The sequence below is a fragment of the Rhopalosiphum padi genome, chromosome 4, assembly GCF_020882245.1.
Source record: "Rhopalosiphum padi isolate XX-2018 chromosome 4, ASM2088224v1, whole genome shotgun sequence".
NCBI lineage: Eukaryota > Metazoa > Arthropoda > Insecta > Hemiptera > Aphididae > Rhopalosiphum > Rhopalosiphum padi.
In genome coordinates this window covers 15,149,459-15,163,802 of record NC_083600.1, presented here as the reverse complement: position 1 = coordinate 15,163,802, position 14,344 = coordinate 15,149,459, and the positions used below count along the sequence as shown (strand labels likewise).

General features: G+C 28.9%; 1 protein-coding gene across 4 annotated transcripts in view; it reads left to right on the top strand.

The window, feature by feature from the left end:
* The window catches only part of LOC132929325 (syntaxin-binding protein 5), a 136,424-nt gene that overhangs the window by 60,561 nt on the left and 61,519 nt on the right, over positions 1-14,344 (top strand). For all 4 annotated transcript variants that reach the window (XM_060994606.1, XM_060994605.1, XM_060994604.1 and 1 more), the window contains exons 3-4: positions 2,845-3,027; positions 3,610-3,744. In XM_060994606.1, coding sequence (XP_060850589.1) covers positions 2,845-3,027; positions 3,610-3,744 — 318 coding nt within the window. The remainder of the gene's footprint in view (positions 1-2,844; positions 3,028-3,609; positions 3,745-14,344) is intronic.

Here is a 14,344-nt window from a genome sequence, read left to right as displayed (position 1 = left end):
TATTATAATGATAACACCATTAGTATAAATTTATGATGTTATTTCATTAGACATGAACCCTACACTTCGGCAACTATATTGGTCAACAGTAGAGTATTCCATAATAATAATATGCATAATATTAAAAATATGAAATTGTTGGTTTGGTATGTACAGATCTATTGAACTCGTATTTCCAAATCATCTCTAAATAACAGCTAGACGCGATCAAGTAAACCAAATTCTAATGTAGACACGTAACATATTGCCTATATATGTTAAATAACAAAACGTCAAGTACGGTGAATGGATCGATGCTTGTATGTAATTTAATATTCAACCATGATTCTCCGAAGATGCGACATATATTATCACGGTACCATGGTATAAAATATTATGATATTATTATAACTTTGTATTATGTATGGTGATAACTATATGTACTATTATCGGTCGCGAATAATTCGCCAATCGATTGCACTTATATAGGAGAGACTAGGCAGGGTCGATGGCGATGGAAAAACATCTGAACTTGACTATTACTGAACCGATGGTGTAGATGATGTACAGTGGATCGCGCCGGATCGGTGTCAGGCGGCGAGTAGCTCGCTAATATTTACTGTACGTTAAATAAACAATCGACTATAATCCAAAATAAAAATAAAAATACACATCGTCACGATGGTACTATAAGCCCATGTAAATTCATTGGCTGTGTGCAGCAGTAGCGTAGTTCAGTTTACATATTATGTACTCTACACATATAATTTGTTCTAACGGCGTTATTACAGTGTTGTATTAACCGTTGTAGTGTTGTAGGCAGTCGGTGTAAAAAGAAACAGTGAAATGAAACTGATGTGTGTGTGTATAAAATATATAGCCTAGTAGGTACTGAACATTATAAAAAACACATCTGTATCTGATATCGTTCAATTGTTTTGTTGCTCTGCGCACATTTCTCATTATATTATATTATATCATACCATACCACACGCAATATCGATTCGTTTACGCTCGCAATGACCTGGGGGTTAATTTCTGTTTGAATCTGAAAGTCCACCGCGCACGCGAATCAAATCATGTATTATATTAAGCGCTGTAATTATAGAATTCAAAACGAAGTTTTCATCTTAAAATACAGTTCAAATCCTAGAATAGTCACAAAATATATTATTTATTATTTACACGTGGTTAAAAAATTAATATCACTCAACCGTGGTTAGCTGGTCATCCAGTATAACAACCACGTCGATAATAAATTTTTTACTTTGCTGGTTTAATTTTAAACGTGCCCAGGTGCCATCGGATTTCGTGATTAAAAAACGTGTTTGGGGTGGTTATGTTTCACTTGTCACCGCAGCCGGTACGCCGTCGACTGCGCAACGATTTGTGATAGAATTAGTTATTTATAGGTGTGGTTCGGACACCTATGTCATAATAAATATGAAAAATTCATGAGAAAATCCGACATGGATACAATTGCACATGATATGTCTAGTTCAAAGAAAACGTGTGGCGACAATATAACACATGACTGGTACATTATATATATATATATATATATATATATATATATATATATATTTATATAGTGTATATACGCCACTATATATATTTATATATAATAAGAATATTTATATTATTATATTAGTTCAGCTGCTGGATGATCCTTTGACCGCGTATACGATATTGTGATACGTTTTGTATTATACATTATTATGTACAATAATATCATCGTCGGTGTAATGACCTGCGCTTTGGCTACTATAATATACAGCCCGCGGGATGAGAGGCGATCTCGTTTCGAACCGAATCCATTAGAGGAGACGCTCGCTGAGAAGTTTTTATATAATATTATACTCAGCCTCGCCCTCACCACCCCCACACGCAGACACACACTTATCGCCGATACTTTTTTCTCCCTCGAACACCACTCTCATGTGGTCCATATATTATATTCAACCGTATACTTATATATATATACATGTTATATAGTGTGTGTGGCGTTCAAACGAAAAAAACGAGCGTTTTGAATTTAAACGTTTCCGACACTAGATGCTCACTATTTTAGTGGAAAAATACCGGAAGAATTTACAATACTATATGGGCTACATGCACAATGCCCATTTAGTTCATTTAGTTCTTTTATTGTAGTGCTAGAACAAAACAAAAATATACGTTTATACGTATATTTTGAATAATTGCGTAAACCGATAATGTTATACTCGTAATGTATATTTTGAGTGCGTGAATTCATTATATACCTATTCAACACTCGCTGTGTTTAATATATATATAATAATAGTGATTTATTTTCAGTGATAGTCGTAGGAATTTTTGTGTTATATTATTTGTGAGAAATATTTATGACAATTGTCGTACGATACAAATTGATTTAAAATGTTTGTACAACAATCAATGTACTTGACATGATCATTGTAATATTCTACTCTAACCAACTATTGTATGCGTCTAACGGGGAATTTATAAAATACCGTGGTGATGTGTATGAATTAATCAGGTAGATGTTCCGTCCTCAGTTGTTCGACATCCTAAGTTTAATATTCAAAATATATGTTCGTTGCAGTATTATAAAATTGTGTCGATTTGATTCTTTCATAACATTTAATAATGTAATGGGATTCACGAAGACTGAACAATTCATTTGTAAAACATTTAATTAATATAATATTATGTTGTGTTCGGTGTTTAAAATTAATTTTCAGCATATTTTCTGGAAATTCATCGTAAATTATGTTGCGTTGATTCATTTAAATATATAATTGCTATCATCATGTTTTTGTTATACTGTTATTGTTCTTATTAAATTCACCTACGACTTTCCTTAATGAGAATATAATACAGAATTGGAAGACCTGGAGTAGATGCACAGGTTAGACACGAATTAGAGGCGGCCGTTGTTCAGGTGGAGTTTCTGATGAACGAAGGAGCGTTGATCACGGTAACCGCTGACGATAGTTTACACCTATGGAATTTCAGACAAAAAAGAGCTGACGTTGTTCACAGTTTAAAATTTCAACGAGAAAGGTAAGGAATACTGCAAGATCTTAAAAAATAATTTTAGTACACTATTTGTTTGTCTATGAATCAATCATCACAGTACATAATGTTTATTTAGTTTAAGATACCTATTATACTACTTACATTTTTCCAACTAATCGTCAACTATAGAAATATTGAAATTAATTACATTATTGAGTCTATGTTTAAATTAAATGATATTGTTTATTTTTAAAAAATAATTTGATAAAAAGTCATTATAATATATAAATTGAATTTATTAAGATCTATTTTTAGAAATCTAAATACTATGTTTTAATGTATGAAACTAAACTTTATTATGTAAATATTAATAAAGTATATCGTTCTTATTATTTACTATTTCCATTTCTAAGTAGGTCAAAGTACCAATTACTGCAATATATCAAATCATAAACTAAATTCGCTCCAAGAAGTTATACTATATCCACATATATAAAGGATACAATACTATATTGTATACAGAATTGTGATTTTATTTACTTACAGTCAAAATCGATTCCTATTGTATTATTTTATGTAAATACTATGTACATAGTGTAAGATCTTATTTTTTTTTTTTTTTTTTAGAATTACAGTTATACACCTTCCACTCCGTAGCAAGTGGCTGTACGTGGGCTCGGAAAGGGGAAATGTACATTTCGTCAACGTTGAGACGTTTACCCTTTCTGGCTACATAATAAATTGGAATAAAGCCATTGAAGTGTAAGTATAACAATATTTATATGAAAAATTATTCCAAAATACCATTGCCGTAGTTAGCCTCAAACCTTGTTGGCGGTACGTACATTTTTATTTATAACGGCGCCCTGATCGCTGCTGGATACCTAGTGGCGGTGGTTCCATTACTACAATCCATTACTATATCACTCGGTAAATAATCATAAATAATAATAAAAATATCGTCTGTGAAATATATACGTATATTATGTTCTACTACTACTACTTTTAATAAATACCCTCGAAATAAACCAGTGATACAATAAATTGTGCTTAGCACTGCATTTCTGTACAACACTTAAATGTCCATTAGAGCTTTTCTTCTGTTACTGGTACTGCTATATACACGACACGCTAGTTAAGAGAATATGCATTTACTTGTCTAAGACGTGTCATGTAGACTCGCAAAGGACGTATTATTGTATACGGTATAAGCTCAAACTTTGTTTACATACACACGAATAATTTATATATAAATGTGAAGGTGCATCTGGATAATAAAGTTTGTTATGTTCTTCTTACAAGGATAACGTTAGGTTAGGTTTATTTAAATGATGCACGTATAGCAAGTTACCTTTGGTATGTACGGAATTGGCAGTTGTTTCTAGTTAGCGCTCTAGTGAACCGTAATAAGTATATTTTGACGAACGGTTATTCAAGAATTTCCCCCTTTGTTCGCATATTTTGTGCGGAGCAAGATCAACTTTAAAGTTGTATGTCAACGAGGAGAACGCGTATTTCATTTTTTTTTTTTTTAACATTACGTAGTATAGGTATGTGTTTAAGGGTTAATAACAATTTTATAGCAAAGATAATAGTGTAGTTGTTTTTTCTCTATTTTTATTTTTTTGGTTAACACTATAAAATGTTGACGACTTATGAAATATATTGTCATAACGCATACCTTAAGTACACAACCTATTCAATGTACCGCGGAATGTACAATAGTTGCTATATATTCCATGTGTGTGTGTGTGTGTGTGAGTGTCTGTGTGTATAGCGTGTCTATGTATATTTGTACATATGATAAAATATATTATATCAAAGTAATATCGACAGCGATGGTTACAATAACAAAAAATGTAAAATTTAATACGCATTGACTATACATTTTTCAACACATATACCACAGTTTAGAAGATTTAACGAGCCCAGTGGTATTTGACGTGACTAAAAATAAAGACAGCCGAGTTATTGACTAGAAAAATACACGTCATAATAGCCATTTTTCTGAATGGTAAGTTATTTTTTTTAAAATAGGTTTCTTTATAATTTCACTATTGAGTCGTAAACCCGTTTAGGGGAGTTTTTTTTGTACAGCCTGATCTTAAAGTTAATACTTCATTCTCATTCCCCAGTGAAATATTCGACAGTTTATGTTACATACGACATAATATAACAATAATACTGTGACTTGAGCCGTTTTTATTGTTGAATTTATAAATAAATTATGAGTACAAAATAATAAATACGACCAGTGAGACACGGAGCCATATTCGCAAAACTACTTTGATAATTGTGTATTGAAATTGGTACTCATTAATCAATGAAGTAAAAATTATAGAAACTACTTTTTTTCACCATAGGATTGTTAAATGCTTTTCGTATACTGCTCGGACATATTATTTAAGATACGTTATTCCTTAGTAAATATATAAGTCAAACAATATCATATCAATTGTAATTTTATTTTTAATGATTTTTTATCCTAATTTCAATATTTGTATACCTTGCTGCTAAATACTTTTAGTTATATTAGTACCACTATGCGGAAATTGAATTTCTTAGGGTTTAGAAAGGTGTGTAAATGTTGAAATTTTAAAATAAATGTTTTACGATGAAAAACAAAACATTTTCTATAATTTTTAGTATTCATAATATAATATGTATTAAATATAATATTATAATAAAAGTTAATCTAAATATGTAAGAAAATACATTTCATAACTTAGGACTTGAAATGTAATCTGATTTACTATTAATATGGTTTTTGTCATAGGGTTTACACGGTGGTAAAATATAATTTTGAACATTTTAAAATTTAATTTAAATCACTAATTTACGTATTATTATTGAACTGATTTCAGTATTACTCAATCCACCCTACTAAAAAAAAAAAAAATAAAATAAAATCAAAATTGGTATTTAAATTGTTTTAACAAAGCTTTTACAAATATATTTCCTTATATATAGTTATTATGTTTATGGTATAACTAACAAAATATAAATGGTTATTTTTTTTATGGTTTATTGTGTTTGTGGACGAAGTATATAAGAATATTAACCCTTTTATATTAATTTTGCTTCTTATGTACTATTATTATTATCATCCCATAGTCAAGTCATAAACATTAAGAGGCTTATCAAGAAAATCTGCTATCTGGGTTATTCATCATCGTATTGTAATATATATATTACGTGAAATCGAGTTATTTCAAAACTATTCAAGTCTCTGACTCTGAGGGTGGTAGCAGTATAGTTTGGGCATTATTGTTTGTGTAATTAAAGTCGTAATTCATTAAACCTATTTCCCGCGCATTGCCGCGTCCTCGCCCTCCTGCACACGTTTCACTATACAACGCGCGTCCATCAGTTACCACCTTAAAAATCTCCGGTCGACTAGACCAGTTATATTATTGTTTCATCGTGTTACGTCACTCCCACATCAATCTTCATTATTGTTCGTACCACGTTGGCCAATTAATAATTTTCCTATCGGATCATAATTTATATATATATATAATATTACCCTTCTCTTCTATTTATCTCTCGTTAAGCCCATTCTATGACATACAACATTATATGATATACTTTATATAGTGTTTGTGAGTTTAACCTTAATATTTTGATAGTACTCTTATCAACAGCTATATATATATTTATATGTGTGTATTTAATTTATATTATAGAGAAGATATCCACAAATCACACGCTTATACGTATAATTAAATTTCTATGATTTATAGATCTTTCATCGAGTTTGTTGTATATCGTGTTGGTGGTTGTATCGGTGATGTGGTTGGAAGGAGTAATGAAAAAGTAAAAGTATGGAATATTGTATAGGTATACGCATAATTATTAGATTTTTTATCCAATGATTAAATTTTACTAAAAAGTTCATAACTTAAACTCAAATAATAATACATGAAGTTATTTTATCGAGTGTAATGATTGAAGTTGAACAACTAATAATTTTTTTTTAATGACATTCAATAATTATTAATTATGTTGTATGTTGTTGAAAATGCATTAAAAACTAATCCTTTATTTATACAGATCATTTGGAGAAAATTTGCTCTAGGCTACGAATTCTAAGAATGTATTTCTAGGTCTTTTATATTTGTAACTTATCTTATGAGTAACGTGGACAAAAGCTAAATAATTTTACCGAATATAATATTTTATATCTTGTAAGAATTTTATATTTTAATTTTTGTCTTTTAAATTCTAACATTGTGTTAATAACGAGGATTTCACGGAGTTTTCGAAGATAATGTTTTTAAACAATAGTGTTGAATATGTGTAGTAGGATTATAAAAAAAAAGTTAAATTAAAAATCATTAACGAGCCAAGAAAAGTAAACAAAGTCAATTAAAAAAATGTTAACTTCATTTTTAATAATTTCGGTCGAAACTATGTTTTTATCTTTATTTTTTCACATCAAATTGCACAATACCTATCCTAGCACATTACCTATCCTAGCACATTACTGACACAAAAACCTTATTACCTGCAGTATGGTACAGACATGTTAGATTTAAATAATGAACATTATTACTTAGAGTACACGTCTCCATAAAATCTCCCGCGATCGCGATACAGAAGTATTATTCTCCATTAGAATACGGACGTACGTAGGTATCATCTTAGAGATAACCAGCACCGCCGGAAAAGTGTTATTGTGAAGCTGCTGTTATGTACATTATTGTCCCCAGCAAGATGACTTTTGTAACCTAATTTTGTCCCGAGTCATCCCGCGAGACCGAATTGCCCGTTGTTTTTTATCTCTTGCGTAGAGAACCGTATATATATATATATATGGCCGAAACGACCGTCTTTGCCGCGAAAATGCCAATCAAAATACGGCCGATAGAAATGTCCTTCACTCGTATTTTTTTTTTCAGTTTCTTTGATTATGTAGTCAGTCGCAATAAGTCTTATACCAAATAAATTGAAACGAATACGTTAACAAACAATAATAATAATAATAATTCAAATATATAATAGCTGTACACACATTCAATAAATCATTATTATCTGTTTATTTATTTATTCTATATCTATTATGTATCGAATTTCATATTTTTTGAAAGTATACATTTAGATAGAATTCTATATCGTATATACTTTACACGTGTATATTTTGATAAAAGGTCACGGCTAAAACTTACATTTCTATAACAACGAATGCATAAATATCGATTATTTTCTTATCAACTCATATGGTTATCTTAACTGATAAAGTATAGTGTAGGCGTATGACTGCACCATTCAAAGTAGATGGACGATATGACTGGTAATATTTTTGGTATATAATAATATTTCACATGTATTAAAAATAAACAGCAACATTTTTTTTTTTATCTTAACGTGTTTTAAAACCTTTGAATTATTTGCCACTAGGTTAGCAATCTTATCAAGTATAATTAATTATACATACACACATTCACAAATATACAAATGTATATGTTACGGGCAAAGAGAACTTTCGGGTAATGCTAACATTACCGGTTATTATGGTACTGTAAATTATAATGTGCAATGTAGGTAAAACTACACATTGCCCGGGCTATATAGAATTATTAAATTTCCCAATCTAGGTGGAGCAATTTAAACCAAAAGTTTTTTTTATATAATTATAAACCTTACTAATCGTATTAATTAATTTATTAGTTGAATATGATTACCTAAACTTACTATATATTTTTACAATTAGTATTGGAATGAGATTTTGAGTTGCATTTTTTCCCTGCTGCCTTACATTTACATTTTTTATTTAAATATTTTCGAGTAAATTTACATACATCTATCATAACCCTGTCCTCTTAAATTTGAATATTTCCTCGCTGCTTCTCTTAATGTAATTGTTAAATCAAACACATCCTTTTCAGTTAAAATTTTTTCTTTGCACGTAGTAAACTGACTAATATGTTTCCAACTTTCCTTCGATGGTTCCTATCTTATAATTATCATCATGAACTAAAAATATAATTTTGAAACGACGATAATTGACGAGATAATATTGATAGTTTTATATATTAGTACCTTGTGGTTCATACTAGTATTTGAAGTACCGAAAAATTGATTTTATAATAATAATATTATACTATATTAATTCTATACTCTCATACCTATTACTTTATAAATATAAAACAGCGTAAATAATGCCAAAAATTATAATATGTATTAAATTTAAATATGTATTGATTGTAACATTGTATCTACCTATCCTTCGTACTATACCTACTTTTTCTTAATTGTATAACATATTTTTAAAAATATTTACTCAAATGATAAGCTTAAATTATAGCCTAAGTTACAATGCCCGGGGTATGCAGCTTGGATCAATCAAAGTATAACCCTTCCCGCCCATAATAGTATTTTTAATGTATTGTCCCAAAAAACTAGGCAAGGTTTACATTGGCCAATAGTCTACTTAGCCAGTATATATTTATATGTATTGTTGATTTCAATTATCATTTTAGTTTTGACGGGTTATTGCCACCAGTTGTAGGGTATAGCGATAATTTCATACCGCCACATCATATAGTGTATAGGTATAAAAAAAAAATTTTAATTAAAATATTTTTTTTTATTTATAATATTTCTAAAATGATCTAGTTTTTTTTATTATTATTTATATACACAGAAAAAAATTTTGCTCGCATTTTCTTATAATACCATATAAAATTTATAATATTATTATTATAATAAAAGAAATCTTTAATAAACGAGTATTGTAATTCAGTCAGTTCCTGGGGACAATAATATTTATTGAGAGATAACTACATCTATCTAGTTTTATTTTAAATTTGGTCCACTTTATTAAAAATGTATTTTAAGTTGTTATTTAATTTTTGAAAGAAAATAATTTGAAAATTATCAAAATCAGGAATGTTTTTCAAAATAAATTGTTGCAGTTCGCTCTTCGTGTATATTATTATAGATATTATTACCTAATTTAGGTAGGTACCTATAACATGGACAAATTTTAAACAACAGTTGTAGTTCAAAAGCAATATTATCTATGTTTAGTATTTACTGTAAATGTTTGTTGTACACATGTTTATATATTCATATGTAGTACTTATTAAATTATTCAATATTGATAATACATGTAATACCGTTATCTTGTTTCCAAACTTTTTAGATGCCCGGTCTAATATTATGATGTTGCTTATAAAGTTGTGTGTAACTCTCAAAATTGAATTGATTAAACAATAGCATCGATAGTCGGATACGCATATTTATTAGAAATTCGATATACCTAGATAGGACTGATTTATAACATTTATATATTCAAAAAATCAAAACCAATTCAAAAGCTTTAATATCACATACATCTCGCCATTAGCTGTAATAGTATAACCTCTACTTATTAGTACTTATTAATTATTATACATAGCAAAAATGATAAATAAATAAAACTTGAAGTTTATAATTTTTATCTCAAAAATGCTATATAATATGTACAATATACCTAACTGTTGACAGCTCGTCTGTGTATTTTTCGCAACATATTATTTATAAATACTTAGGAGAGGGGAGAGAAGTTGATCGCACTACATACAGGGCACACCGTTTCTGTGTCGTTGGCCCGTGCGAAATTGTTCACGATGCCATTTGTCTTTCACCCAAATACTCATTCCCATCCACAATGATCACTCGTGTCTCGTACTCCGCAGGCTGCATTCCTCCAGAACTGTGTTTCTTGTTTTTTTTTTCGTTCCAGACTTGTGTGAGAAATGATGGTTTGATAACACAGCGGGACGGATGGATTTCATTATTTATTCTGTCATGTATGTGAACAAAAAAAAAGAAAAAAATATATAAAAGAAAAAAGAAACCATACGGTCGTTTTGTGCTTGGGGATGGACTTCCATTTATTTTTTTTTACCCCTCAGTAGTGTTTTTTCCGGCAAAAGAGGTTTTCTTTATGGACGTACAGTTTTTGTATTTTTCTCTTTCTCACTGCCTACATTCTCTCTTTTACACACTCTCCAACACTGCTCACTGTCTCTCTTTTAGTTGAGAAAAAAACCTTATTTATTTTTTATTATTATTATTATTATTATTATTGTGTCGAGGTTTCGTCATTTCGATTTATGTTCTTTGTTTGTTTGTCATAACGATTGCCGACAAAACATTGTGAGAAATGACTATTTCATGTAATGTGTGAGTGGATTTAATAGATTTCGATTTTTGTCTCACATAAAATGACCAATATAGATTGCGTCAAACAGTTTTCGTCCAAACTAACAACAACGATGAGTTTAAAACCCTAACTGCTTTTGATAACAGTGACGACAGTGTTATTATTATTAAACTCATTACTTTAATGTACAAGTGTTTAACAGAATAGGTAGGTATATATATATATATATATATATATATATATTTATGAAAGGATATTTTATGATTTATTTAAGAGGAATCTGGTGCATAGTTTCTCATTCTATAAAACTTTTTTTTTCTGTATATACTATGAAATCATCCCTACAGTATACTTTGAATTGTTAATTTAAACATAAAAAATATATTATATTTTTAGTTCCTAAAACAATTTACAAATTTAACAAATTATAATAAAACTGCAAAAGATTGAGACTTTAAAATTTTCATTGTTCCTCGATTTCATCATAGTGATTTTAAAATTGTTTAATTTTTAAAGATTTTAATATAATATATAATTTAATATTTACTACTTATTTTTAAAAGTACTCTTCAGCTAAGTCTAACATAAAAATAAAACTAGATGTTAAGCTCAAATCATCTGAAAACATTGATGAAGCTATCAAAGTATTTAATGCGTCAATATAATAAACTGTTTGGAACTCTTCACTCTTAAAACTCCCTAAAAACTATTTTAACAATTCTTCATTTCCACATTTGTACTTTAACTATCTTACCAATGACCTTTTAATTCAAATCCTCAATCCTAGTGTATATGATGGTCCAGAAACAAATTTAATAATAGAACACTACCACTAAATTCCTAACAGAATTCATTTACGTAAATAAAAGTTTCTACTAAACAAAAAACCGTTAATAACCATATATTATCACTCTTATGAAATTATCAAAAATTTTCCTTAAATAATGTTATGCTACACATGTATTCAACGCCTCTCTCTTTGAATTATTTCCAAACTCAATGAAAACGTGCTTATCAATAAATAAAAAAGCAATCTGAACTCCCACCATCATACAAATCAACAAGTTTCTCGCTTATCTATTCTCAAAAATCTTTAAAAACTACCGATAACTCCAAGCTTTTGTCCGCTTTTGGTACCAAGGTCTCTATTTAAAATAAAATTCCGCCTATTTTGTTTAATTAAACCTTATCTAACAAAATTTAATTAATTAAATCAAATATTTACCACGTAGATGTTCAATACAAGCTTAATTTTTCAAGTAGCAACGATGGCTTCTTGTATCTATGTTATATTATACTGCTCTGATCAACTAATTAACAAGACCCTCTTCTCCATTTAAGTTGACGATAAAGCAATTTTATCCTCCAATAATAGTAAATTTTAACTTGCAGACTACAGTCACATAAATAACTTGACCAATATATAATATACGAAATGGTGTTTCATAGTTAATGAGGTCCAATTTATGTGCCTACGTTAACTTATCATTAAAAATAATAAAAACGGTCCAAATGCAATAAATATACAAATATCTATCAAATTCCCAAAAATTTAATGAATAACATTCTACTTATAGAAAGTCCCACATACATACAAAAAGAATCACACTAAACAATAAAAAAAATAGTTATTCCTTAATATTAAATATTATTAACACCGTTCAAAGTCCAGTGGTTCTCATTCGTTTATGGTTCACGGCACACTATTATACATTTCAAGTTTTCGCGGCACACTCACTCATTTGTCAACAACAAGAAAATTCGTGTGTGCTTGTCTTCAATTCAACCATCACGTATCAAACTTTTGTATACGAAATGACAAGCCAAATTTCTCATTAATAGTTTAAAATATTTTCTCTACATGGTATAATATTTTTTTGTTTAAATAAATTAGTTCTCAAAATATTATATTGTTGCTGTGTTTTAAAAATATACATTTAATGTTTTCAATATTTTTTTACCAGTATAGTCACAATTATTAGACATTTCTCGCGGTACACCTAGTCTATCTCGTAACACAGTAGTGTACCGTGGCCCACCGGTTGACAACCACTAGTCTAAACTCACCATGCGCATTAAAATAAAATATATTTACAATTCGTATAAATACATTTATAGGATCCAAATATAACTATAAGGTTTTATCAATAAGTGCTTTGGAATTTTGAAGCAAGTATACATTGAGGACTTTTGAATAAGTTATCGAACCGTTTCGTTGGCATTAATAAAAATCACCGTGTTCAATTTCATTCGTAAAGTGTTTGTTTATAGGTCTACTTTTAAACTTATTCAATTTATAATATTTTTACGCTTTTGATACAAAAATTACAAATGAGAACGTCAATCATGAAAACTGTCATATTAGTATTATTTAACATAAAAAAAGAGTCATAATTTTGTTAAAACAAACTTTAGATTTCTTTAGGTCACAGTGTCGGTAGTGTATGAGGATGTCCTTATATATATTAACGTACAATATACACATTATAAAAACTATTAGGATTTGGGAAGATTGATTGGTTCATTATGTAATATTATATAATATACGATTCTGCCTTATCATTTTTACCCTTTATATCCGTCACGATTAATTGTCTCGAACTTCCATACATCTTCCATATCAACTTCCTTTCCATACAACTTACATATGTCGTAAATTCAGAAAAAAAAACTGCAGTTATCTTGCTTAAGTATAAAATTACTGTTTATGCGGTACACATTTGAACAAATCACCCAAAAACATAATACGATACGCCATGTTAAAAAAAGAAAGAAGTAAAAATATCGGGGTGACCATTATTTGCAATCCAATTAAATATAGATTCATAAAAACTAATTATACGCATCATATAGTTTTATATTTTTAACATTGACGATTGCATATTATTTCTATCCGATCAAAGGTACCAAGATTTTCTGAATTTCTGTCAAGAAAATAAAATTATAAATCATTATCTAACCCTAGCATAATAAGTATAATAGGTAATATTTATTTTTATAGATATAGTTTTATATTGGTAAACAAGTACAGGCAAAATACTGTCTTATTATTGTCTGTTTCATTATTTGTTTTGCGGCTTGTAAATAACGTATATGATCCAAAGTGTTATGTGATATTTACAAATTTGCTTTTGATGTCGCACTCGTATTACATCAGTATTTTGTGTTTTGTATTCAGTTTTGTGTCAGTTTATTGTTCATAGTACAATT